Here is a 24,058-nt window from a genome sequence, read left to right on the forward strand (position 1 = left end):
GCATTTTCTGAATTTTTGAGATGCCAGGCCCAAAAGATTCTTCATCACTTCTGTAGAAGAATCAATATTTTAGTACCATTTTTAGATCTTTCCAGAAATGAAAAATATAATAGGACTTTAAACTCGCCACATTTGTATTCCTTGAACTTTTAAGAAGCAGTGTTTCACATTTTAATTTTAAAATTAATGTTATGAGTAAATGGTCTGAAAATTAAGGATACCAGAGGTCCATCTTGTGGCCACTAACTGCAATTGGAGATAGAACAGGACAACACAGTACATTTTAAAATACAGTTGCTGATACTTAAACTTAAAATAGAAAAAAAAATACTTCAGGTATTAAATTTGGGTTTTCTTTCATTATACCCATATTAGAAGCATGTGTGCCTCAGCCCAATAATTTTAAAAAGTTTGTATAATTATCAAAATAACAACAATTTAAAAATAAATATGTTAATTTCTTTTCTTTTTTTCTTTTTAAAAGACAGTGCTACTTTCCATAATGTGATTAAAGGTCTTCAACAAACTATAGAAGACCAGTATAATTTGAGAGGTAAATAAGTGCAATGTGATTTCGTAGAGTGTTATTTTTAGTAAGTTGAGAGACAAATCCTGTACAGGTAGTCTTTGACTTAAAACCAGTTATTTACTGACAGTTTACAGTTACAACGGCCTTGGAAAAAGCGCTTTACAATCGTGGTCACCCTTACAACCATCACACTACCTGCAGAGTCACATGATCACAATTTGTGTGCTTGGTAACCGGCTCATATTTACAAACAGTTGCAGCATTCTATGGTCACATGATCATAATTTGTGAGCTTTTTTTACCTGTTTCCAGCAAAAAACACCCACTGAGGAAGCTTGATTGGCTTAATGACTGCTGTAAAAATGGTCATAAAATTGCATTCAATCTCATGGTGACTCTACTTAGAACTGTAACAACTTGTGATGGAAATTCTGGTCACAACTGTGGTCATAAGTCAAGAACCACCTATATAGCCAGAAGAATTTATGCCTGATCCTTAAGGGGGGGAAAAAAGCAATTCATGAACAATTTATCAGTACAGCACATGCAGAGTGTTTTTCATGAGAAGCATCTTTCCCATTCAAATCGTCCTTCAGACAGTAAGTTGCTTCTTAAATATTTTCAGTTCTATTGCCACTCTGATTTGCATCCCCTTTCCAAGAATATTATTCCATAAAAGCAAGTAAAAAAAATATTATTCTTTTATGGTATTGATTTTGCAAGCATATCCAGTTGAGGGAGAATACGAGAGTTGAAAAGATTCAGGAACCTTTAACTTTTGTCTTCTCTTGTTGTCTTAAGCAAGAACCCCTTAATTTATTTGGCCTTGCAGTTTTAAATCAGTTTAAATCAAGATAAAACATATAAGGAAGAGTTGCTGGAATTGGGAATGTCTAGTGTAATGAAGAGAAGGACCAGGGGAGACATGATAGCAGTGTTCCAATATCTCAGGGGTTGCCACAAAGAAGTGGTGGTCAAGCTATTCTTCAAAGCACCTGAAGGCAGGACGAGAAGCAACGGATGGGAACTAATCAAGGAGAGAAGCAACCTAGAACTAAGGAGAAACTTCCTGACAGTTAGAACAATTAATCAGTGGAACAACCTGCCTCCAGAAGGTGTGAATGCTCCAACAATGGAAGTTTTTAAGAAGAGATTGGACAGCCATTTGTCTGAAATGGTATAGGGTTTCCTGCCTGAGCAGGGGGTTGGACTAGATGACCTCGAAGCTCCCTTCCAACATCATCATCATCATCATCATTATTAATAATAATAATAATAATCATCATCATCATCGCACAGTCAGCCAGATGTTCAGACTGGATTTGGAATTTTTGTCTACCTATCGAGTCCTTACCAAGGACCTGGGATAGGCAGATAGGATGGAAGCAGTTCCTAGTAAGGCTGCCTTTTGCAATTGACTAATGGCGAATTTGTCAATGCCAATGGTGTTCAAGTGATGCTCCAGTTATTTTGGAATTGCACCCAAGGCACCTATTACTATTGGTACTACCCTTGCTTGCCTTTGCCACAGTCTTTCTATTTCTATTTGTAGGTCTTTGTATTTTGTTATCTTCTCCAGTTCTTTCTCATCTATTCTGCTGTCTCCAGGCACTGCCACGTCCACTATCCAGACATCATCATCATCATCATCATCATCATCATCATCATCATCATTATTATTATTATTATTATTATTATTATTATTATTATTATTATTATTATTATTATTATTATTAATCAAGGCAAGGATTCTTACTATTTTTTAGAGTTCAGAACAGTTGGGAATTTATTTATTGCTCTTATTTTGTAATATTAATATTCTTATATAGATGAAAATGAGAAACTCAAAAACACAATCCAGATTTTAGAAGAGAAATTGAAGACTCATGAAAAGGTAGGAGCATTCTGTTTTCAAAACTTCTTATTTCTGATTTCTAGGGATGATTTATTTAGATGATTTCCTGATTTTTATAGTAATCACTACCATCTTCCTTCTTGTTCATTAATGACTTAAATAAAAGCATATTAGACTGTTGGATTAATATTCAATGCCTTATTTGGGGCTCACCATCACAAAAAAGGCCAGCATTGTTTCTGGGTAGTTTTTTACTTGTTCCTGATAGTCTCCAGGAGTTGTAACTGGGATGGAGCAATTATTTGCAAGTGCATAACAGCAACAGTATGTACATTGGTAAAATTTGCTTATTACATTTTATGACTTTTTAAGGCAATTGTATAAATACAAACATCTTTACTGTTTGGAAGGAAGACTTTGCCCTTTACTACTAAAGCATAATGTTTGAATGCAAACCTATGTTCAAATTCCCATTAAAAAGGCTTGGAAAATTATCTTATTAGAACATTGAAAAGGCTCAGTGGATTTATTTTTGGCTCAGCTGCAGTGCTTCTGAAATCACACACACACACATCAAGGTTTCATTTGCAGTGATTGAACTCTGCAGAATTTGTGGACAATCTGTTTTCCTACTGTCTGGGAAGCATCACCTTACCTCCTGGCTTTTAGACTGATGTTGCAAACTGTTCATAACTGATAAAGGGGAAACACGACTTACTTCTCTGCAACAATTTAGATTTGTTTTTAATACAATCAGACAAATGCATACATTCCTGTTGATTCCACTATAATAGGATTTATCCTAGCTCTTTAGAGCTTTAGTAGTTCAGATCATGAAGCAGTAGGCGTGAGCTTAAATGGACTCCAGAAGATGGTAGAGGACAGGAAGGCCTGGAGGAATGTTGTCCATGGGGTTGCGATGGGTCGGACACGACTTCGCAGCTAACAACAACAAAGTTCAGATCAAAGAAACATGAGATAAATTGACAAGATTTAAGTCATTACTTCCTCTTCAGCAGGGAGTCAGAGAATTGCAAAGTGGCACCCGGCTACTTGTTCTTCTTTGAGCAATGCCCTCATGGAAGGGAAGGGTTTGCAAATTGTTTTCTTTTTGTGTGGAGTTTGAGAGGACTTTTGTTGCTTTAAGACTGGCTTGATCTCTTTTGAAGAGAGTGGTATTTGAAGACCTTCAATCTGTTGCTTCAGATCTCTCTCCCCCTCCCCTTTTCCCTAGATTAGTTTTCTGCTGCCTGTCTATAGGCATTAAGAATTTCCTTCTAGCCAAGTTAAAATGCTAACCAAAGATACTAGCATAAGATTTGCTACTAGCATGATACTGCCAAATAGGGCTATACTCTTTACAATCTGGAGGGCACGTTAAGGACAAGTATTGGTAAATTCTCTTGGCTTAGTTCCTCTCCCACCAGACCTTACCAGCTAACAGGAAAGAATTTTAACAGACAGCTAGACCCCTATTCCCTATTTTCAAAAGAAGTCCAAATCACAGCTGCTAGGTACAAGGAAGGTTGCACTGTGAAGAAATCGAGAAAATCAGCTCATTTTTTTCATCCACCTCCCTCCCATCACTCTCTCTCTCTCTCTCTCTCTCTCTCTCTCTCTCTCTCTCTCTCTCTCTCTCTCTCTCTCTCTCTCTCTCTCTCTCTCCCTCCCTCTCTCTCTCTCTCTCTCTCTCTCTCTCTCTCTCTCTCTCTCTCACACACACACACACACACACACATACACTGCCTGTCTCCATCACTTTTAGTCAGCTCTTGTTTTGCTTGATTCAGATTTCCAAACTAGAGATTGTCTTACTGGTAGGTACAAGAGGAGAGCCCAGTTTAAAGAATTGCACTTTCCATCTTTCCATGGCTCTGGAAGACCATGCCCAGGAACCAGTGGGTTCAGGTATGCCTGTACCACCTAAAGTGACCAATAGGTGCCAGAATGATCCCAAAGCTAAAGGAACCCCTTGAGCAGGGGTGGGCAACCTCGGCTCTTTTATGACTCATGGACTTCAACTTCCAGAATTCCTGAGCCAGCTTGGCTGGCTCAGGAATTCTGGGAGTTGAAGTCCATGAGTCATAAAAGAGCCGAGGTTGCCTACCCCTGCCCTTGAGGAACCGAATTTAAAGTTTCAGTAAAAAAAAAAAGCAATTTGCATTGAATGAAAATTATGTTAAGATAAATCAATTGCAAAGACTTATATATTTCAATAAATTCATAGGAATATGAAAATATGGTTGATAAACTCATTATGGAAATAAAAAACAAGGAGAAGGAACACAACCATGAACAGAGCAAACTTCACAGCGACATGAACAAGCAACGTAAGCATAATAATATGTATACAGTGCTTGAGAGATACAGAGTGTAAGGCATAGCCTTCATTGAGTGCACTATTAATTTATTTTTTCACTAATAAAAGATTGAGAATTACATATTTCAAGTATTTCAAAAATATCTATTCCCAACTGAAAAAGAGAGTAAGTGTAAAGTTCCACATATATGCTCTGCACATCTTTAATAATTTATTTTCCATTCTAGCAAATTAGGCAGTTTTAGATGTGTAATACACTTTGTTCATCCTGCCTTTCAGATACGAATTGTGTCATAAAAAAACACCCTTTACATCACCTAAAAAACAAACTAGCTTTTACTTCTGCTTAAAAACAGTAAAGAAAATATACCAGCAAAAGGGAAGAGGAAGTAAGGGATTTCTTCAAGTTTGCAACAGAACCGTGAATCCATTGCTATAATTTACCCATAATTCAGAGCAAGCTAGTCTCTGAGCAGCAGCTGGTGGTCCTTCATGGATAGCTGATGGATAAAACAAGAATTCAGTGGTTTTCTACTCTTGACACCAGAGCAACTGTAAAAATAGGATCTGATGTTTCTTTTTTTGGCAGGGAGGAGACAAGCAAGTTTTCAACAACAGCTGCTTTTGCTTTAGCTAGTGTAGGGAGCCAGATTGTCTTCTTACTAGTATGTTCTTTCTGGGAAGCAAGGTATACAGTCCTCCAGTGGCCCTTGACCCCTTGGCAGATGGATAAGGACAGAATGTGCAACCACTTAATTCTCTTGGACAACTGCTAATTGCGGCAACATGTTCTAATCTAGAACATCTATACAATATGGAGACATGAAGAAGATATGAAGAATACAGAAACACTTGGACTTGTCCCATGCCTTCAGAAGGACTTTGTTTTTTGCAGAGTAAATGCACATTGTTTTCAAGATATTTAATCTATTTTTTTTACCATAAGAAGTATGAAAATGAAACTAGCAATGACACCTAATACAGAGAAAGATAAAAAGTAAATTTGATTGACCAAGATTACAAGCTCAAATATTAGTTTATAATATGCTGGAAAGGATGGCAAAGTGTTTTATTTCTCCTCTCTTGTTGCATCAATAGGCTGTTGATCATCATCCTTGTTTAACATAGCAAATTCACTATTAAAGGAAGATGAATGGAAGCATCCCCAGTGATCACGGTGACCATTTTATTCAACATTTGTTGACTAAGTCACCCAGATTCATCAGTCTTGACTTCTACTGGGCAGAGTCTGATTTGGTGACTGTGGAATGATTTAGTTCTGTTATTTGAGATTAATTCTGGTCTGCTGACTCCAAGGAAGTAAATATGACCCTTGCTATTTGAAAGAATTATTCATGCTCCTCCTAACTCCCTTTTATTGATTATACTCAGCTTGATATTGCCAACCCGCAGTGCAACTGGAGATGGCACCTATCCCAATTCAGGATGTTGCTACAACCTGGATGGTATGAAAGAAGCTAAAGCTGAATCCTAGCAAAATGGAGTTACTGGTTGTCCTTTGTAGTTTTCTGTTCATTCCATTCTTGTTTCCTGAGGGGTAGCATCACCCTTGAGGAAGTAGGTTACAGTTTGTAGGTCCTTCTGCACTGCTGAATGATCAGTGGAGATTATAAATAAGAGAAGCTTTCCTCAACTTCTGGTATGTATCAACTGCAACCCGTTCACCCCCATGAAGGTAGACTTCGGCAATCTGTTGTAGATGGGGCTGCCTTTGAGGCTCATTCAGAGCTATAGGTGGGTGAGAATACAATGGCCCACTTGTTGACTACTGTTATTTTCTATTACACTTATTTTGCATTGGTTCCCAACAGGTTTCCGGATGCAATTCCAAGTGCTAGTTTTCACTTTCAAAATCTTGTATGGCTTACCATCCATGTACTTGGAGGAGCAACTACTGTTAACAGATTTGATCTATCCACAATGTATGAAATTTTCCCAGAGGAAACAGTTTATGGTACCCTAATTTTATGAAGTGAAAGGGGTTGAGGCCAGAATGTGTACTTTTTTTTAGTACCAATGCTATGAAACAACTCCTTCTGCAAGCCCCTCTTGGTGAAGGCCATTTAGGAATTAAGGAAGACTGAAACTTCTTATAGTGAACGATTGTTGTTAATATGATGATATTAAAATAATAAAGTATATGTCTATTTGATTAATGCAATGATTTGCTTCATTATTTTTAATTTTATATATATTAACTTAATTGCATTAGTTGAAAGCAAGATGGAAGAGCATAAGAAACTAATGGAGAAGAAAGATCTACAGATTTTAGAACTAACTAAACAACTGAAAGTTCAAGAAAAGGAAAAGCAGAATGAGATAATCAAATTACAAATAGAGGTATGCCATTTATGACACTCTGAGAATATGCCAGAATAACAAGAAATATGCTACATGAATAAATTATAAATTGTGGATCAAAATCAAAACATTGCATTTTACAAAATTAAAGAAAACCACCTGACAAGGAATAACTTTAAGGCAGAAATTGATACGATTTCGGTATGCATTCATATTACATTTTTCATATTTCATCATTTTCAGTTTAGATTCATTTTTCCTAGAGTTGTCACAAAGAATATTTTCTCTTATTGACTTGGGATCAAAACATCAGAGAAGATACCTCAGGAATGGTGTCTTTCTAGTCTGTTGAAATTTGTGCTGAGATTTATTTAAGGTTGAGAATGACAGGAAAATTATTGCTGTTTTTCATTGTTACATATAGTTTCTATAATTGTAAAAAGTATTTTGCATGCTTAGAATTATTAGTTGATAACCTCCTTTATTAGCATGTGCAGTGCCATGAGATTCTGCACCACAGATTATTGGGTCTCAGATTGTAAATTAACATGATTCAGGATAAACTGGAAGCTGACTGGACAAGAGTCAGTGGGATCACCAAAACAATGTCTTGCCTAGGAGGTTTTTAAGCCAGTGATTTCTGAAGAAGTTGACAGGGTTCTCTGTAACTTTAGTTCCTTTACTTGCATACCTGACCCCTGCCCTTTTTGGCTGGCTGAAGCAATGGTGGGGGAGAAGGAATGTCAATTGCCATGAAGTCCTGTTGAGGAAGGAGTAATGGTCACCTACTGTTTGAATGAAATATCATTGGAGTGCAGATGATATCCAGTTAATATTACTAAATAAATTCAACATTAAAGTGGTGAAAGTATGTTTTTTGTTTCATGTTTTGATTCCCTTTTTTCCAGAATGTAGTAAAATAAGTTATTTTAGAGCATTTTATGCTCCATAATACTAAAATAAATGTATTCATGCCTTCAAGAGTTTGTGTTGATATCATAATTTTGATAGTTTATTAGGATTACAGCCTTAAATATCTTTCTCTCTTTGTTCTTATTGTTGCACTTTTCCCTCCTCCCTTTCTACAAAGTCTTCAATTCTGAGCAGTAAACAAAGACATGACCCAGTCAATTAAGCTGCCTTTAATCACATTGATTTTATATGTATTACTTTTATGCTTTGCTTTTCTGCATTATACTCTGGGGAAATTTTCCTTTTACATTATCTTTGTAACAGCTCTCTAAAACCAATAATACCATGTGATGACGATGAGTCAATTTTACTCATTTGCACTTCATGGCCAAATGGGTATCTGTTTTCCCTGTGTTAATGTAAACATCCTTAGCCAAGAGTTGCTTATACATTACTAAAATAGCATTAATTGCAGAGAAGCTTTTTCTCTCATTTACATTATCAATACACTAGCTCTTTTTTTTAACAAAATTTCAGTTCAATACTAAACTGGAAAGGCTGCAGAACAAAACACTGCAACTACAGGCTAACCCCGCAGCGCTCCCTCAAAATATCTATAGAAAGGTAAGTGTTTTTATTGTTTTCTTAAATGTAAAGTGCTTTAAAAGTTAAGATGTTTTGACTGCAGATATTTTGCTCTACTCTGTTTACATGTAGTCACATATGTGAGATGGGCAGCTATATCAATTTACCAGAAAAAATAAAAATTCTGTTTTTAACAGTGTCTTATGCTGTGATAAGAGTGAGGAGTAAACATCCCAAAGAGCTATTTCAAAACAAAGAGATATTCTATAAATGCTTCTCCCATCTGAGATTCACTTGCAGGAGGAGGTTATTTCATAGCCCTGAAAAAATGTACAAGGCTCCTCTGTAGTTTCACATTTTTTAGTATTTATACTTCATTTAAACATAAACCTTTTCCTAAAGTAAAAAATGGGAAATACAATTCCTCTCAAATTTAGTCAACTATAAATTAGTTACCATTAACTGGGGAGCAAAGAAAGATTGGTCTTTGGAAGGAAAATATCCAGAATTATTACAAACCTGAGGATCTGGACAGACTTGAACACTGGGTGCTATCTAACAAAATGAAATTCAATGGTGAAAAAAGTAAGGTTCTACATTTAGGCAGGAAAAACCAAATGCACAGGTATAGTATAGGTGGTACCTTGCTCAATAGCAGTGATTGTGACAGGGATCTTGGAATCCTAGTGGACAATCATTTCAATATGAGCCAGCAGTGTGCTGCAGCTGCCAAAAAAGCCAACACAGTGCTTGGCTGCATTAACAGAGGGATAGAATCAAGATCACGTGAAGTATTAATACCAGTTTACAATGCCTTGGTAAGGCCACACTTGGAATACTGCATCCAGTTTTGGTCACCACGATGTAAAAAAGATGTCGAGACTCTAGAAAGAGAACAGAGAAGAGCAACAAAGATGATTAGGCGACTGGAGGCTAAAACATATAAGGAACAGTTGCTGGAATTGGATATGTGCCGTTTAACGAAGAGAAGGGCAAGGGGTGACATGATAGCAGTGTTCCAATATCTCAGGGGCTGCCACAAAGAAGAGGGAGTCAAGCTATTCTCCAAAGCACCTGAAGGCAGGACAAGAAGCAACGGATGGAAACTAACCAAAGAGAGAAGCAACCTAGAACTAAGGAGAAACTTCCTGACAGAATAATTAACCAGTGGAACAACCTGCCTCCAAAAGCGGTGAATGCTCCAACAATGGAAGTTTTTAAGAAGAGACTGGACAGCCATTTGTCTGAAATGGTATAGGGCAGACATGTCAAACACAAGGCCCGGGGGCCGGATCCGGCCCGCGAAGTGGTTTCATGTGGCCTGCGAAGCCATCCTGGAAACAGTGAGGGAACGGTCCCCACTGCCTTGGCCCTAGCCCAGAGACCATCCTTCTACCAGAGACCCTCAGATCTGTCCCACTCCTGCCCAGGCCCCCATAGGCACCCTTGATGTGAACGATGTAGAGCTGGCCACGCCCACCCAGTAGGCCATACGCACTCTAGCCACGCCCACCCAGTAGGCCACGCCCACCCAGGCCATAGCCACCCGGCCCCTGGAGGGCAACCGCAATGCTGATGCGACCCTCAGTGAAATTGAGTTTGACACCCCTGGTATAGGGTTTCCTGCCTGAGCAGGGGGTTGGACTAGATGACCTCCAAGGTCCCTTCCAACTTTATTATTGTTATTATTACGAGTCTTGAATTTCTTCAGTACAGTTCTGCCCTATAGCTTTTGGGCAGAACAAAGAACACAGAAGAAAAGCATGGCTGTTAGGATGCCATTAAGTATTTATGCAGCATTACAGGTACAAGCTTCCCATTGATGTGAACTCCAGCCTTAAGCTGCTTGCCTCCTTCTCATTCCCAGTTGATTTGAGAGGCACAGCAGCTAGCTGGGTGTTTTCATTTTCTCCTGCCACAGAAAGCAAACCTAGTAATGCAAAATGGAGACAGGCACTGACCAGGATGGACTTTTTTATGCTTGTTCATTGGCCACCTGAAGAGAGATTTAGCGATGGATTTTTTTTAGCAGGTGTCCCTCATGTAGTAGCTATTCTATGCCAGGGGCTATGGATAAATGCCCTTTATTCTTTTTGTCTGGCAGGACCACTTGAGTTGTATTTAAGCAGTTAGACAAGTAAATTAAGGTAGAAAAAATAATTGAATAATTGAAATTATGTAACATATTTTGCATTATTCCCTCTGCAAATACTCACCAGGAATCATTATCCCCATGCTTTACTAAACAGCCTGGTTTTGACTTGTTTTATCTTAATTATTAGATCAATCTGATTTGACCACTTTGATCATAGCTCAGCACTGTTCTATAATCTGCAGAGTATGCTGTATTGTCTGATCTAATCTTAAATATTTTAGAATAATTAATCATAATTTTCTTGTTTTATTTGTTGGTCTATGACAGAATAGATTTCTGATTCCTAGAAACTAAGTCATGAAACATAGTATCTCTGAAGCATCTCAATTTGTGTACATGTATGGATTTCTAGGCATATGGATATACATATATACTTTTTCATGTATAGGTATAAGAGGATATATTTTTATTTATTTATTTGGTTTTGTAGAAGTTCCAGCATCTTCAAGAAGAAAAGAGTAAAGAAATTGAAATTCTTCGAAACATTATCAAAGACTTAGAACAAAAGCTCGACAAACGTAAAGATTGCTATTATAAACTGCGACAATTTTGAGAATAACATGAGACCACAAGTTTTACTGAGGAGACAGAACTGAATGAGTGATACACACTGAATTTGTGGATATTTTTATTTATTAAAACATATTGTTTCTCTAACTGCAAGCTCTTCAGTTGTGTATACTGAACTACTTTCCCTCTTGTAAGCATTCATCATAAAATAATTCAGGTTTTATAGGGGTATGGTTTCCCTACCAAACCATCATGAATTATGACAAACACAATCCTAAAGAGTTCCCTCTATTGAACATTTTCTTTTCGCTCTAGAACTTGCAAAAATTCAGTTAATTTTAGAAATTTCAGAAACAACAGATATTATTTTGCTACATAAAAATAGATGTTATATAAACATGCCTCATATACAAGATTGTCCAAATCACTGGTTAGCAGAAAATATGGTTAAGTGTAGATCTTAAATTTTATTACCAGATATTTATGAAATTGAAACTAGTATTTGTTTCATCCCATCCCATCTCTCACTTCATGTTTTTAAAGACCGTTATCCCAAATTTCAAACGAACTGTGAGTAAAGTTTCAGAAACGGAGAAATTGATTCTAATAGGTCTTGTTATAGGACTTACAATTTATAACATTAAATCTGATGTTAAGACTAGTGAATTCTGCAGACTTCTTGATGAAAATATCTGGCCGGAATATTATGCACAGAATTCTATACAATTATCTTAAATGGCTTTAGAGTGTAATATTTCTATTCACTTGGTCTTAACTTATAATTGTAAAACGAGGACCCAGATTGTTGGGGGCAATAAGCTGACTTTGTAATAATGCCGCTGGGGGGGCGGGGGGCGAAAGCCCTAATAAGCAGGCATATACATAGAATGAAGGCTATTGCTAAGCACATTGATTTGTGCTTAGATTGTAAGCCGCCCTGAGTCTTCGAAGAAGGGTGCAATATAAATGGGATTTTTTTAAAAAAAAAAAAACATAGTTAGCAAATCTTTTCTTATCCTCTCCTGTTCTGATTTGCTCTGTATCCAACAAAAGCCCCTAGGTCATAGTTTTGGCTCCTGTTTTCATGAATGCAAACAGAATGGTAGAAGAGGAAATCAAAAAGACAAGCTAACACCACAGACACTTGGAACTGGCACTGAGAAACAACTCTATACCATTATGGGAAAGTTTTGTTCTTCCTGTTTAAGGCAAAATCAGATGACAAGGATTGTGTTCTGAATCAGTAAAATCAGAGCACATAACTACAACTGTACAAATACAGCTGAAATGCAAGAACTCTTGCTTAACTGGCAGGTGTAGTTTTTTTTCCCCCTCCCGAATAATTCACATAATGGTATGTGTGCCAGGAAGATTACTGCTGAAATGCATCCCTCTGCTTTAATGCCCTTTGGCCACCTATAGCAAGGGTTTCCAACGACTTTGGCAGAAATAGTAGGACCAATTTCAAATTATTATGGAATGCATTCCAAAGTCTGCAATCTTCCATAGGTGTTTAGACTGTTCCTCAAGCTCAGCTGTCCAGTCCAGCTCACTGTCAGGTTTCACCCCTTCTTGCTGCTGGTAACAGTCAAGCAGCTGTTGGCAGACGTCACTGTCAAGACTCAGCCACATTGTCTGCCAACAGCTGCCCTTGTCACCTTCAGGAAGATGGGAGCTCTCCACGACAATGTCAGGAAGCTGTGCTTTGCTGTTCTTCAAACAACAAGTGTCGGCAGTGTCAGCATCAACTACTGGAGACAGGCCCTGTCAAGTGCTGCCAGTTTCAGCTTAACTGGCGCTTGCAGATGCCACTCCCCTTTTGTCAGAGCCTGTTTCCTTGCAAAGGAACTTCTACAGCTGCTGCTACAAAAGCAGCGTCTGTAGGTTCCTGGCCCAAGACTCTGTGGTTAGGCTGGTTGTTTATTGCTGTCAAATGTTGATCCCCTCTGTGATGATGTCCCTGAGGATGGTGATGAGGATGATGTCCATGATGATGAGGATGATGTCCATGATGAGGATGATGATGATGATGGGGATGCTCACTGGGAGACAACTGTGAGGCAGAAGCTGCCTCAATTTGCTTTTCTTCTGGATTCCCCCCAATTCTTTTACATATTTCTTCAATTTCAGATGTCTGAAAAAAGTTCAGACAACATGGTCAGAATTTCAACTTCTTCTCATACAGTATGTCAACACAAAACATAAGCAGAAAAATATAATCAGTTTAAAAAAAATAATGTAAGTAAACCTAGTATTTCTGCTTAAAATCACACTGTCAGAATCCATTTATATCACATTTCATAAATGTATAGGTAGAACAATGTGCTTATTCTGGGGATTCTGCCATCTCTCTGAAGGGGGGGGGAGAGGATAGACTTTAGGCGATCTTCAAACAACAGGGAACATTTGAACTGGGGGAGGGAGGGGGAGAGACAGATCTGGATTGCATCTTCATTTACAACTAAAAAGAAAAGCAATAACCATAAAACCAAGGAGAGTTCCCTTTCCCATGGAAGGACCTGACACCTAAGCAAATGATGAGAGCCTGACCAAATGAATGAGGTGAGGGGCTGAAATGGGAATGCTTTATATAGGATTGAAATGTAACTTTGTTAGATTCCGTCTTGTATTGCCACAATCGATTCCATCCTAGTAAACATTTTCCTTTTGGACTAAACTTGCATCCAAGAGTTCTTATTTCCTAAGATGTGGATTGAGGTGGGTCCTGACACACACTCATCACAAAGTGGTCAGCTTCTCTCATGACTATTCTTGTCCAAGTCATTTCTAAAGTGCCTTATGCGTAGATCAGCATGAGATTCTTACTTTAGAAAATTATAATTATTATAATTCTCTGACCATACAAAAGCTGTGAGAGAGTCCTAGTTTCATTTGATGTTGGTTATTTACTTGATTACTTTGCTTCCTTCTCAAGGAATTAAAAGACAAGGTATAGAATACAACTTAATTACAAAGATCTGGATCTTATACATGGGTTTAATGGCAAGTTAGTTGTTCAGTGGCAATCCAATCATTTTGCAGTCGGGAAATACTCACAGGTCTGCATTTATGGGAATGTTTTTTTCTAAATTAAACAACTGGAGAGTAAATGCCTCCCAGATGAAGGATACCACAGGAAGAATGAAATCTGTATAGATATACCTTATCTGGGTTCCTATCTTATACTCAAAGCAGGAGTCTTCATACCATCTCAGATAAATGGTTGCCCATTCTTTTCTTGAAAACTTCCAGCATTGGAGCTCCCATAACTCCAGGAGGCAAACTGTTCCACTGCTTAATACTTCTCCCCCTTAGGAAATTCTTCCTAATTTCCAGGTTGGATATCCCTCTGACAAACTTCTACCCATCGCTTCTTTTCCTACCCTCAGGTTACTATCAGGAATAAATTGACACTCTCTTTCCTGTGACGGCCCTTCAAGTATTGGGACACTGTTATCATGTCTCCCCCTCAGTCTTTTCTTTGTTGACTCAGCCACTGTGACTTAATAAATCATAATTAATGATACCATTAGTTATATATCTTTATTTTTTCTTGAAGAAAGCTAGCAATCTATCTTGTTTTGAAATAAAAACATTTGAAAAATTTGAATTATTTGCTAAGAAGTTATACAATTCTTAGAAATTGCTAAAAAATAAAATCAAATTGCGGTCATAGATTCAGTACATTTTTTAATTTTCATTTAATCAGCTTTTCTTTTCCTAGATACTTCTATACAACAGCGAAAGGGAAAAAAATGAATACATACTGTGTATGAGCAATTTCCACAAATTTCTTCACAATAGGTCATCTGAATAGCTTTCTCTACAAATGGAAAACTCAGGAAAGAAACAGGTAAGCCAAGGTGATAAACAAGACGGCCGCACCTAGGAAGAAAGTGACCCAGTTCTTAATAGCAATGCATCACTATATTTATGAAGAAGAGTTTTACAAAACTAAAAAAAACAAAAGATTTTTTTTGCATCTCGAGTTTCTTGTCTTTTGCTGTGATTCCCAAAATCTATTGTCTATGGAGATTCTCAGTCATCCAGGTCATAGTTATCCCAAAGATGCTTTTTCACGGGGCAATTGGACTTTGTTTTTATTTGAATGTACACTTTAATGTACTCGCTTCTCATCCAAGAAGTTTCTTCAGCTCAAACTGAATGGTGGGGAAGCTGAAAAAGCTTCTTGAATGAGAAGCGAAACATCTTCAAAGAAAAACAAGAAAGTCCCGTTGCCTCGTGAAAAGTATCTGGGATCCCAAAATCTATTGTACGCATATTATAAGAAAACTGTGGATTGGGGTCACACTAGCACTGCTGTAGTAGCACTTTTGCAGTAATCCTAATCCTTTGTCTTCTGCTATCTATTTTTAATGGATAGGACTTCTTTGTCTCCTTCTGAACTTTCCTACATTTCTGAAAGCAGAACAGTGATAAACCTCATTAACATGGACCTGATAAAGCCCACTGACGGGAAGGGCTCATATGAAAGAAACCATCTCCCTGCAAAAAGTCCCATTAGTTGGAAAAGCAGCAAACCAGAGGAAGGGAAATGTAAAGTGAGAACTCATATGCACATTCATTTAAGTAGCATAAATTGATCCAGATAAACCACTTTGGGGCAAAATAAACTATTTGTGGGTTTGGGGTTTTTGTTGACTCTGGAAATTGCCTGGACAAGTCCTTGCAGATTTTTTTGACAAGTTTTTGAAAGGGTTTTGCCATTGCCTCCTATCTAAGGCTAAGAGAAAGTGATTGGCCCACGATCAGCCAAATTATTAATGCCCAAGTTTCTTCCAGTTTCTAGCCTGATGCTTTAATCACCAAACCAAGCACATATCACATTGAAGTAGCCAACCAGGTTCATATCTTACGTGAGCCTACCCAGGTCAAATGAATGGAGAAAACCACTTTAATGTACTCTGAATGTATTGTGCAAATAGAGGCAGAGCCTCTAATGCAAAACTGTGGGATGCCATCTAATCCAAATAAACTTCATGTGCTTTCAAAATAGGGAGTATCTAAGAAATTCTAATCCATTTGATGTTTTATAAACAGACCTGTCGTAAATCAGGAAATCATCTTTTTTGCCTCTTAAAGTAGTCCAGACATCAAGTTGTGTTGCACTCGGTTGGTATACAGGAATGTCTTCTGGAACATTTTCTCTTAGAAGTTGGTACTTCAGCTGGGAGGAGTTTCCTTGGTGATTGACCACAATGAAGGAGATATTGACCATTCCATTATTTGCCAGCTTCAATTGCAGGTCTCCAAGTCTAATAAGTAAATAACATTTTATGCATTCATTTTATTCCCTTTGGAAAAGCAGAATTTGCTTGGAATGGGCATGTTATCTACGATTATCTAAGTTGATACTACAGAATTAGGAGTCCTACTACTATACAATCAAACAGTACAAATGAATTTGAAAAGTCACAGCAGCTTTCACACCTGGACCCAAAACAAAATAAGCCAACCTGTTAGCCTGGGAGCAATTCCTAAGAAACATGTCAAATGCAATAGGGTGGGCAGTCACTAATTTTTCAGAAAACAATTTTGGGATTAAATTCAAAAATGAAAAGACATTATTATTGAAGAAGGCAATAGCAATAGCACTTAAACTTACATACAGCTTCACAGTGGTTTACAGCCCTCTCTAAGCCGTTTACAGAGTCAGCATATTGCCCCCAGAATGCCAGTTTCAGGCCAAAAATAACTGTAACGCAGTGATTTTGGCAATCAAGCAAAAGTTATTGTGCCAGACATCTTAACTTTTTTTTCCCTCCCCAGCCTAAGCTGAATAAAAACTCCTCTTGCTTTAAGAAACAGATCCCAACAGATTATCCATTCATGGGCAATTGCATATTTGAGTGGTCCTTACCTGGAAGCCTGCAAAATGCACAGGTATCAGCTAGCCTGGAGTAGAGCAACCACTGTGACTGACCCTCTTGAGTTCATCATGGGATTTTCTTCCCCAATGTTCCATTCTGGAGGTTCTTTACAAAGATCCAGATGCTCTGCTCCTCCTCCTGGGAGGAGACAGAGGATCAGAGCTAGCCCTAGCCCAGCCCACATGGCTGGGTGTTGCCTGCAAAGCAGAGAAACAAGTTAAGGAAGAAAACTAAAGACTGTAAAGTATAACACAGCCTGCCCTCTGCCCTGACTCTTTCAGAATAGTAGCACCAACAGATTCTGAAAACATGGGGCATCTCTTCTCTAGAATTATTTGGTACAAATGAAAGCTACACCAAGTAAGCAATTAATTTGCCAAGCCAATTTAGAGTAATGCTTAAAATGCTGGTCTAGGAACCAGGAGACGGTGCTTCCTAGTCCCACCTGAAGCATGAAAGCCAACTCAGCCCAACCTACCTCAACAGGGTTGTTGTTGGGAAAATATGAGGAAGGAGTATTATGTATGGTTGCTGTCTTGAGTTACTTATAAAGTAATAAAGGCAGGATAAAAATTGAATCAAAGTGACCAAACATTTCCTATTCTAAAATAATTTTTATATTCAACAATGTCTACCATTGGAAGAATATGTATTTACCTATGAAAAGTTTTTTTTCTTCAATCTATTGTAAAATTTCATGTTTCTTGGTTAATAGGCTCAAGGAAAGTGACATGTTTGGGGCAAATGAAAACTGAGAACCTAAGAAACAGAAAGCTTTGCCATGAAAATAAGATTTTTGAATCAGTTTACTCAGAAATCACTGCAGAGCTGCACTTTACATTACATCCCGGATTACCTACGGGAGCACCTACTGCCAGCGTCAACCTCCCTCCGTCCTGTATGCTCCCACAGAGAGGGCCTCCTCAGGGTACCACCAGTCAGAGAATGTCGACTGGTGACCCCCAGGGGGAGAGCATTCTGGGTGGGCGCACCAGTCCTTTGGAACCGCTTACCGGCTGAACTACGGATGGCCCCCGACCTTCGCTCCTTCCGGCGTGATCTAAAAACTTATCTATTCGAACAAGCCGGCCTGGTCTGATGGGTTTGGGGTTTTAACATTATTTTTAACTAACTTACTACATTGGGCACAATCATTTAACTTTAAATCTTGTATCCTGTAATCTTATTTTTATTGCCCTGTACACCGCCCTGAGTCCTTCGGGAGAAGGGCGGTATATAAATCAAATAAATAAATACAGAATGTACATTGTAAAGAATGTAATGGGTTCAATTATTCTAAACTGATGATCTACTACAAAGCTACCAGAAATCAGGTTTCTAGTAGCATCAGTTCGGACTAACAACTTTTGTCTGAAAAGGTGCTGTAAGACTACTCCTAATTTTGGGCTCCCATATAGTACAATGTGAACCACGTTTTCTCTGAGTGACAACGCAATCCTGCACAATACGATATTTAATTAATTGCCATTCTCCATTTCCCTTTTTTCCTCTGGCAATTTTAATCAGAACATGAGTTCATGAAAAGTTGTATTTACATACAGTATAAATGCCGCTGGGGGGGGGGGGCGAAAGCCCTAATAAGCAGGCATATACATAGAATGAAGGCTATTGCTAAGCACATTGGTTTGTGCTTAAATTGTAAGCCGCCCTGAGTCTTCGGAGAAGGGCGGGATATAAATGGGATCAAAATAAAGCAAACACTTTCTTACAGGTCGCACACCTAAGCTGGGAGCGGCATCTGATAGCGGAGCACGGCAGTATTACACGTGTGTGTCATCGTAGCTTGTACACAATCGTAATCGTACTTCATGCAAAAAGAAAAAAAAGGCTGCAATCCTCTCTATACATGAACGAGGGAGCAAGCCACCCTGAATTCAGCGGGGGGTACTGCTTAGTGAAATTAAGATTAGCAGCCTCGCAACCCAAAGCATTAAATTTGTATTACATGCAACCTCGCTAGAGAATTATTATTTTTTTTGAAGACTTGGATGCTTAACTATTTTTCAAACGAAACCCCCCGCCCAATACCCCCCACTCCCCGCTTGAATCGCTTGAACCAACTAAGCTTCCAAGGCTACGCCGGTGCAGCGGGGCTGTGTGAACACAGCCGCGCAAAGTGCGTTCAACCCAAACCGCCGCGTGTTTTGCGGGCGCGCGTGGATCTCAAGCGTCTTAGGGAGGAGGAAAATAGGCTTGTTTTCTTTCTTAATGCATTCAAAGCCCCTTTTCCCCCCTGCCCGGTTCGAAGTCACCTTCTGCGATTTCGGCGAACATTTCCCCGGGGCGGACAAGAAACTCACCGCGCCGCTGCGGGACTCCGAACACGCCTCGCCACTCCTGAGCCTCTAGGGCGCTCGTCCCGCTAGCTGCTATTTATACCCCTCGAGTTGTTTGTCTCCGAATTTGGATCCCGTTCAAAGTTCGACGATTCTCGCGACGTCTCCGAAGAAACCCAAAGCCTGGGCCAGGGGTAGGCAACCTCGGCTCTTTTATGACTCATGGACTTCAACTCCCAGAATTCCTGAGTCAGCTATGCTGACTCAGGAATTCTGGGAGTTGAAGTCCATGAGTCATAAAAGAGCTCGAGGTTGCCTACCCCTGGCCTGGGGCGAGTCAAGGGCGGGGACCCCGGGAAGAGCAGCAGACCCCCCCCCTCCAAAAAAAGCGAAGTCAAGCCTGGCCACTTCCCTGCAGTGCGCAGGGTCCAAGTCAGAGGCGAGGGGGCTTCACTTCGGCTTGGCCGCAGCGAGAAGGGGGGGGGACTTTTGTCTTAGTCCCTGCACAATTCCTCTCAAGGGAGACCCCAACATTTCTTTCTTTTTTTTTAATCCCATTTATATATCCCGCCCTTCTCCGAAGACTCAGGGCGGCTTACAATCTAAAGCACACATCAATGTGCTTAGCAATAGCCTTCATTCTATGTATATGCCTGCTTATTAGGGCTTTCGCCCTTCCCCCCAAGCGGCATTATTACAAAGTCAGCTTAATTGCCCCCAACAATCTGGGTCCTCATTTTACTTACCTCGGAAGGATGGAAGGCTGAGTCAACCTTGAGCCTGGTGGGACTCGAACCTGCACTAATTGCAGGCAGCTGGTGTTACTTAAGGAGGCATTAGCCCACTGCTCCACCAAGGCTCAATTTTGGTATCCAAAAGCAGATTTTCTGCTACAGTCCAAGCCGCCTGAACTGAAGTCCCAAAGCTCAACACCGTCGGAGAAACGGAGTCTCAGGACTGGTAGACGTGAAGCTGTAATCATCTCCCTAGTTCCCAACCTGGTGCCCAGGGGCACCATGGCCCCTGAAGCCATCCCTTTGCTATCCAGAGAGCTCCCTGCCTCTCTTGGTTTGTATTTCAGACATGATTTGTTGTAAAAGGGTGAAGCAATAAGCTGCCTACAGTATCCCCTCAGCGATAGGCGGCCAGTAAATTTAATAGATATGGCAGTTGTTTTGGAAATGGGTACCTTATACTGACAGCCACTTCATAAATGAAACACTCTCCCCTCAAAACCCACCCTTTTTGCATTAATACTCACAGTATGTTCTAAAATTGCAAATGTGCCCCCCCCAATCCAAAAGAGCAGCTGGGCTCATACATTAATGCTAGGCCATAAAAGTGCTGGTTTGGTGTTGTATAAATTCCAGGTAACCATAATTAATTCAAAGAACCACTTTGGATTAAGGTTTAAATCAGTAATGTGATAGCATGATGTTTGAATCATATGCTATTAGCATGTTCAGCAGTATACAGTATATAGACATAATGACCAGCAATGGCCAAAGAACTAGGAGTAGAGAGTTGCTTCTAGGTATGAATTTCTGATGCTAATGTAGCATTAGTGCTCTTCTGGTAGAGAAGCTTTTCCAAATTTAGTAATTGAAGTGTTGCACCACAATTCTCGTAGTTGAGCAACTTCCCAATGGGAATATACTGTAATCCAAAATCTCTGGAGGGCACCAGGTGGGGAAGCTTGTGTTGCAATGTACAGTATGCTGGTGACTAGCAAATATGAATAGGCAATGTGATGTAATGGTGAAAACAAAAGACAAGTGCAGTTTTAAGGTATATCAAGAAACGTATAATTTTTGAATCTCAGGAGGGAATCAATCCACTATATGCTGCATTGTCCAGGTCCCTTCTTGAGAAATGGATCTCGCTCTGGGATCTAGTGATCGCCACTAGATATGTATATTCCAAGAAGGAGAACAAGGAAGAACAAGGGAAAGAAACCACATCCCATGAAGATAAAATTGAAAGATCTGCAGGCATTTAGCCTTGAGAAGGTGGAAAGAGAGACATGATTATACCATGTTTCAAAATGTAGTGCATACTGTTATGAGATAGAGACAGAGCTGCTTTTAGAGTGAAAGTTGAAAGTTCTGACACGATAGTTTAATATTAACCTTCCAAACAGAATGACTGCTGGCAGTTCCTAACTATACTTTTTTTTGAAAAAAATAAATATATAACTCTTACGTTTTAAAAGAGTCTCCCCCTTAAGTGCTTTCGTGAATGTATCTATGGAGATTCTCAGTCATCCAGGTCATGGTTGTCCCAAAGATGCTTTTTCAGGAGGCAACTGGACGTTCTTGTTTTTCTTTGAAGACATTTTGCTTCTCATCCAAGAAGCTTCTTCAGCTCTGACCGGATGGTGGGGAATGGAAGGATTTATATTCCTTGCAGATAGCTGGTCTTTTGTATTCTTTTCGAGAATCCGGTCAGAGCTGAAGAAGCTTCTTGGATAAGAAGTGACACATCTTCAAAGAAAAACAAGAAAGTCCAGTTGCTTCCTGAAAAAGCACCTTTGGGACTTTTATGGATGTAATTGCAGCAAATGTGCTTTTTGTAAGAACAACTCGATTGGCGTGATCAAATATTGACACTCAGATCAGCAGTTCATGGCCAATAAAGCACACAAGATGGTAGCTCAGTAACAGATATAACGCATGTTGAAAAATGTCAGGGATTGTACAAGGTACGCATCATGGTTCATTACACCATGACATACTCGGTGTAATTTTTTGGGTTTGCTCAACACACATGACATAAATATGGTTGGCAGTTTGGTGATTTAGTAGCTGCTTCATTCACAACACATGCACACAACCTGCTGTCTGAATTAGCCTATTTTCTGTGTGTGCATAATAATAGTAACAACTAACTGAACAAGTTGGATTTGTACAACATACTGAGCAACAAATACAAATAAATAAGGTTTACAATAACCAAACTTAGAATGCACAAATGCATATTCTAGAATGATCAGAGGCGTCAAACTGCCAGCCCACAGTCCAGGTGCATCATGGTGAAACCACACCCACCCCATTGCTGGCAATGGAAAAAAAGTTGCGATACATTGCAACATGTCTTGTGACATTGCGAGTTTGACACCCCTGGTCTAGATTTTTACCTGTGTTTAGAGCACTATGGGATCATAGCATGAGGTTTAAATATAGCTTGTATCAGGTTATGTCCAGCATTCAAGCATAAGTGACAATACAAATCTCAGCACTGAAAATAAGCCTCAATCTGTTCATTTGGCATTATTTGATCAACATATTTGTGGTTAAGCTAAGAATGGTTTATTCAATTAATCCACTTGGGGGAATTCTTAGGACAATGAAGCATTAACTATCTTCCAAGGCTGGCTTTGCACAGCACACTAAGCTATTGCTGATAGACCACCTTCTGCCACAGTGTGTTGCGGAAACACAACACAGTAATCTAGGAATAATAGCCTATCAGCCATAAAGGCATTTACACAGTCTAAGCCACTGCAGTCTTATCAGTTTTGTATTTGCTGAGCAAAGGTATAAGGGTTGGTTATGATGACCTTGCTGGATCCCTTTCAACTGCCAGAAGAATATTGCGCCTACTCTGAAGCAATTATCACTTAAGTCAGGTGGAAACTGATATATTGTAACAACACTCCTAACATTCTCTAAAGATGTTCAGGGACCTAGAATGACTCAAACGACTAGTTCCCCCCCCCCCCTTTGGTTGTTAAGAGGAAGGAGTGGTTGAGGTCTCTGAATACAGCCAGCTTCCAGAGACATGGAAAAAAGGGCAGAACTTTCTGGATGGGAAGTCAGTCCTTCCACATTTTATCCTACCTAGCACATCTTTGCCTAACTCAATAGCACAAGAGCAGACTGTAGATTTGCTGAGTAGTTTTTTTAATGCTGTGTTTTCAAAAGTTTTAAACATAGATCAGGAAATTATTAGGTTAGATTTTTTTCCAAATGCCACCTTTCTTATTTTTTTTAATAAATAACTCAATGTGGCATCTGATACTCCTTCCCCCTCCTATTTTGCCCACAGGGTTGGGCTCAGGGAGTGTGAATGGCCCAAAATCACTTGGCAAAACTGAGCAACTGGCATTTATTAAGATTGCAAATAAATCCTATTTCCAAGATATGCCTTAACCAGGATGTTCTAGATAATGACAGGTCATGAGCTATGGCAACTTGATAAGTGCAACTTTGAAGCATATAACAGGACAAGGTTCAAACAGCTCATCAGGTCAAGAAAAGAGCTCAGTTTTTATCATTACGATGGTTCTGTAATGAATTGCTGGATCTCTAACATGGGGGTTTGGAGCTGATCTACCAAGCTGAATGTAATAATGTATTAACAAGGTTCAGTCAATCCATTTCCATTCTCTTCACAAAATATTGCAAAAATAAATGGACGTCTAATGACTATAATATTTATTATATAGTTTCCCCATTTTGGGAGCCTCTAGATGTTCTGGACTAAAGCTCCCAACATCTCCATCCAGGATCCCCATTTATCTGTCCATCCAAAGACGTTCATACGCGTGCTGATCTGATTGGACCAGGTTGCTCAGACAAGCCCACTTTAGATATTCGAATATTTAGGGCAGGATTCTATGGCTGTGCTACTCCCTAATAGACGATGTAGATCTAAATAGTGTCCAGACCAGGCAGATTGGT

At 39.2% G+C, this 24,058-nt stretch overlaps 2 protein-coding genes across 2 annotated transcripts in view; one reads left to right on the top strand and one right to left on the bottom strand.

Annotated features, from left to right (window-relative positions):
* LOC308662494 (growth hormone receptor-like) overlaps positions 1-11,264 on the top strand; it is a 161,204-nt gene extending 149,940 nt beyond the window's left edge. The window contains exons 13-18 of the mRNA XM_081318366.1: positions 485-553; positions 2,359-2,423; positions 4,612-4,714; positions 6,938-7,065; positions 8,476-8,562; positions 11,109-11,264. Coding sequence (XP_081174492.1) covers positions 485-553; positions 2,359-2,423; positions 4,612-4,714; positions 6,938-7,065; positions 8,476-8,562; positions 11,109-11,231 — 575 coding nt within the window. The 3' untranslated portion in view covers positions 11,232-11,264. The remainder of the gene's footprint in view (positions 1-484; positions 554-2,358; positions 2,424-4,611; positions 4,715-6,937; positions 7,066-8,475; positions 8,563-11,108) is intronic.
* A 909-nt stretch (positions 11,265-12,173) lies between these two features.
* On the bottom strand, positions 12,174-19,568 carry SELENOP (selenoprotein P). Its single transcript, XM_081318379.1, has 5 exons — positions 19,401-19,568; positions 17,070-17,276; positions 16,252-16,464; positions 14,956-15,073; positions 12,174-13,322 (listed from the first exon to the last, which is right to left on the bottom strand). Exons 2-5 carry the CDS (start codon positions 17,261-17,263, stop codon positions 13,011-13,013), a joined length of 837 nt encoding a protein of 278 aa, XP_081174505.1. The 5' UTR covers positions 17,264-17,276; positions 19,401-19,568; the 3' UTR covers positions 12,174-13,010.
* Positions 19,569-24,058: the final 4,490 nt, after the last annotated feature.

This window comes from Vipera berus, assembly GCF_964194415.1.
Source record: "Vipera berus genome assembly, chromosome: 2".
Classification (NCBI taxonomy): Eukaryota; Metazoa; Chordata; class Lepidosauria; order Squamata; family Viperidae; genus Vipera; species Vipera berus.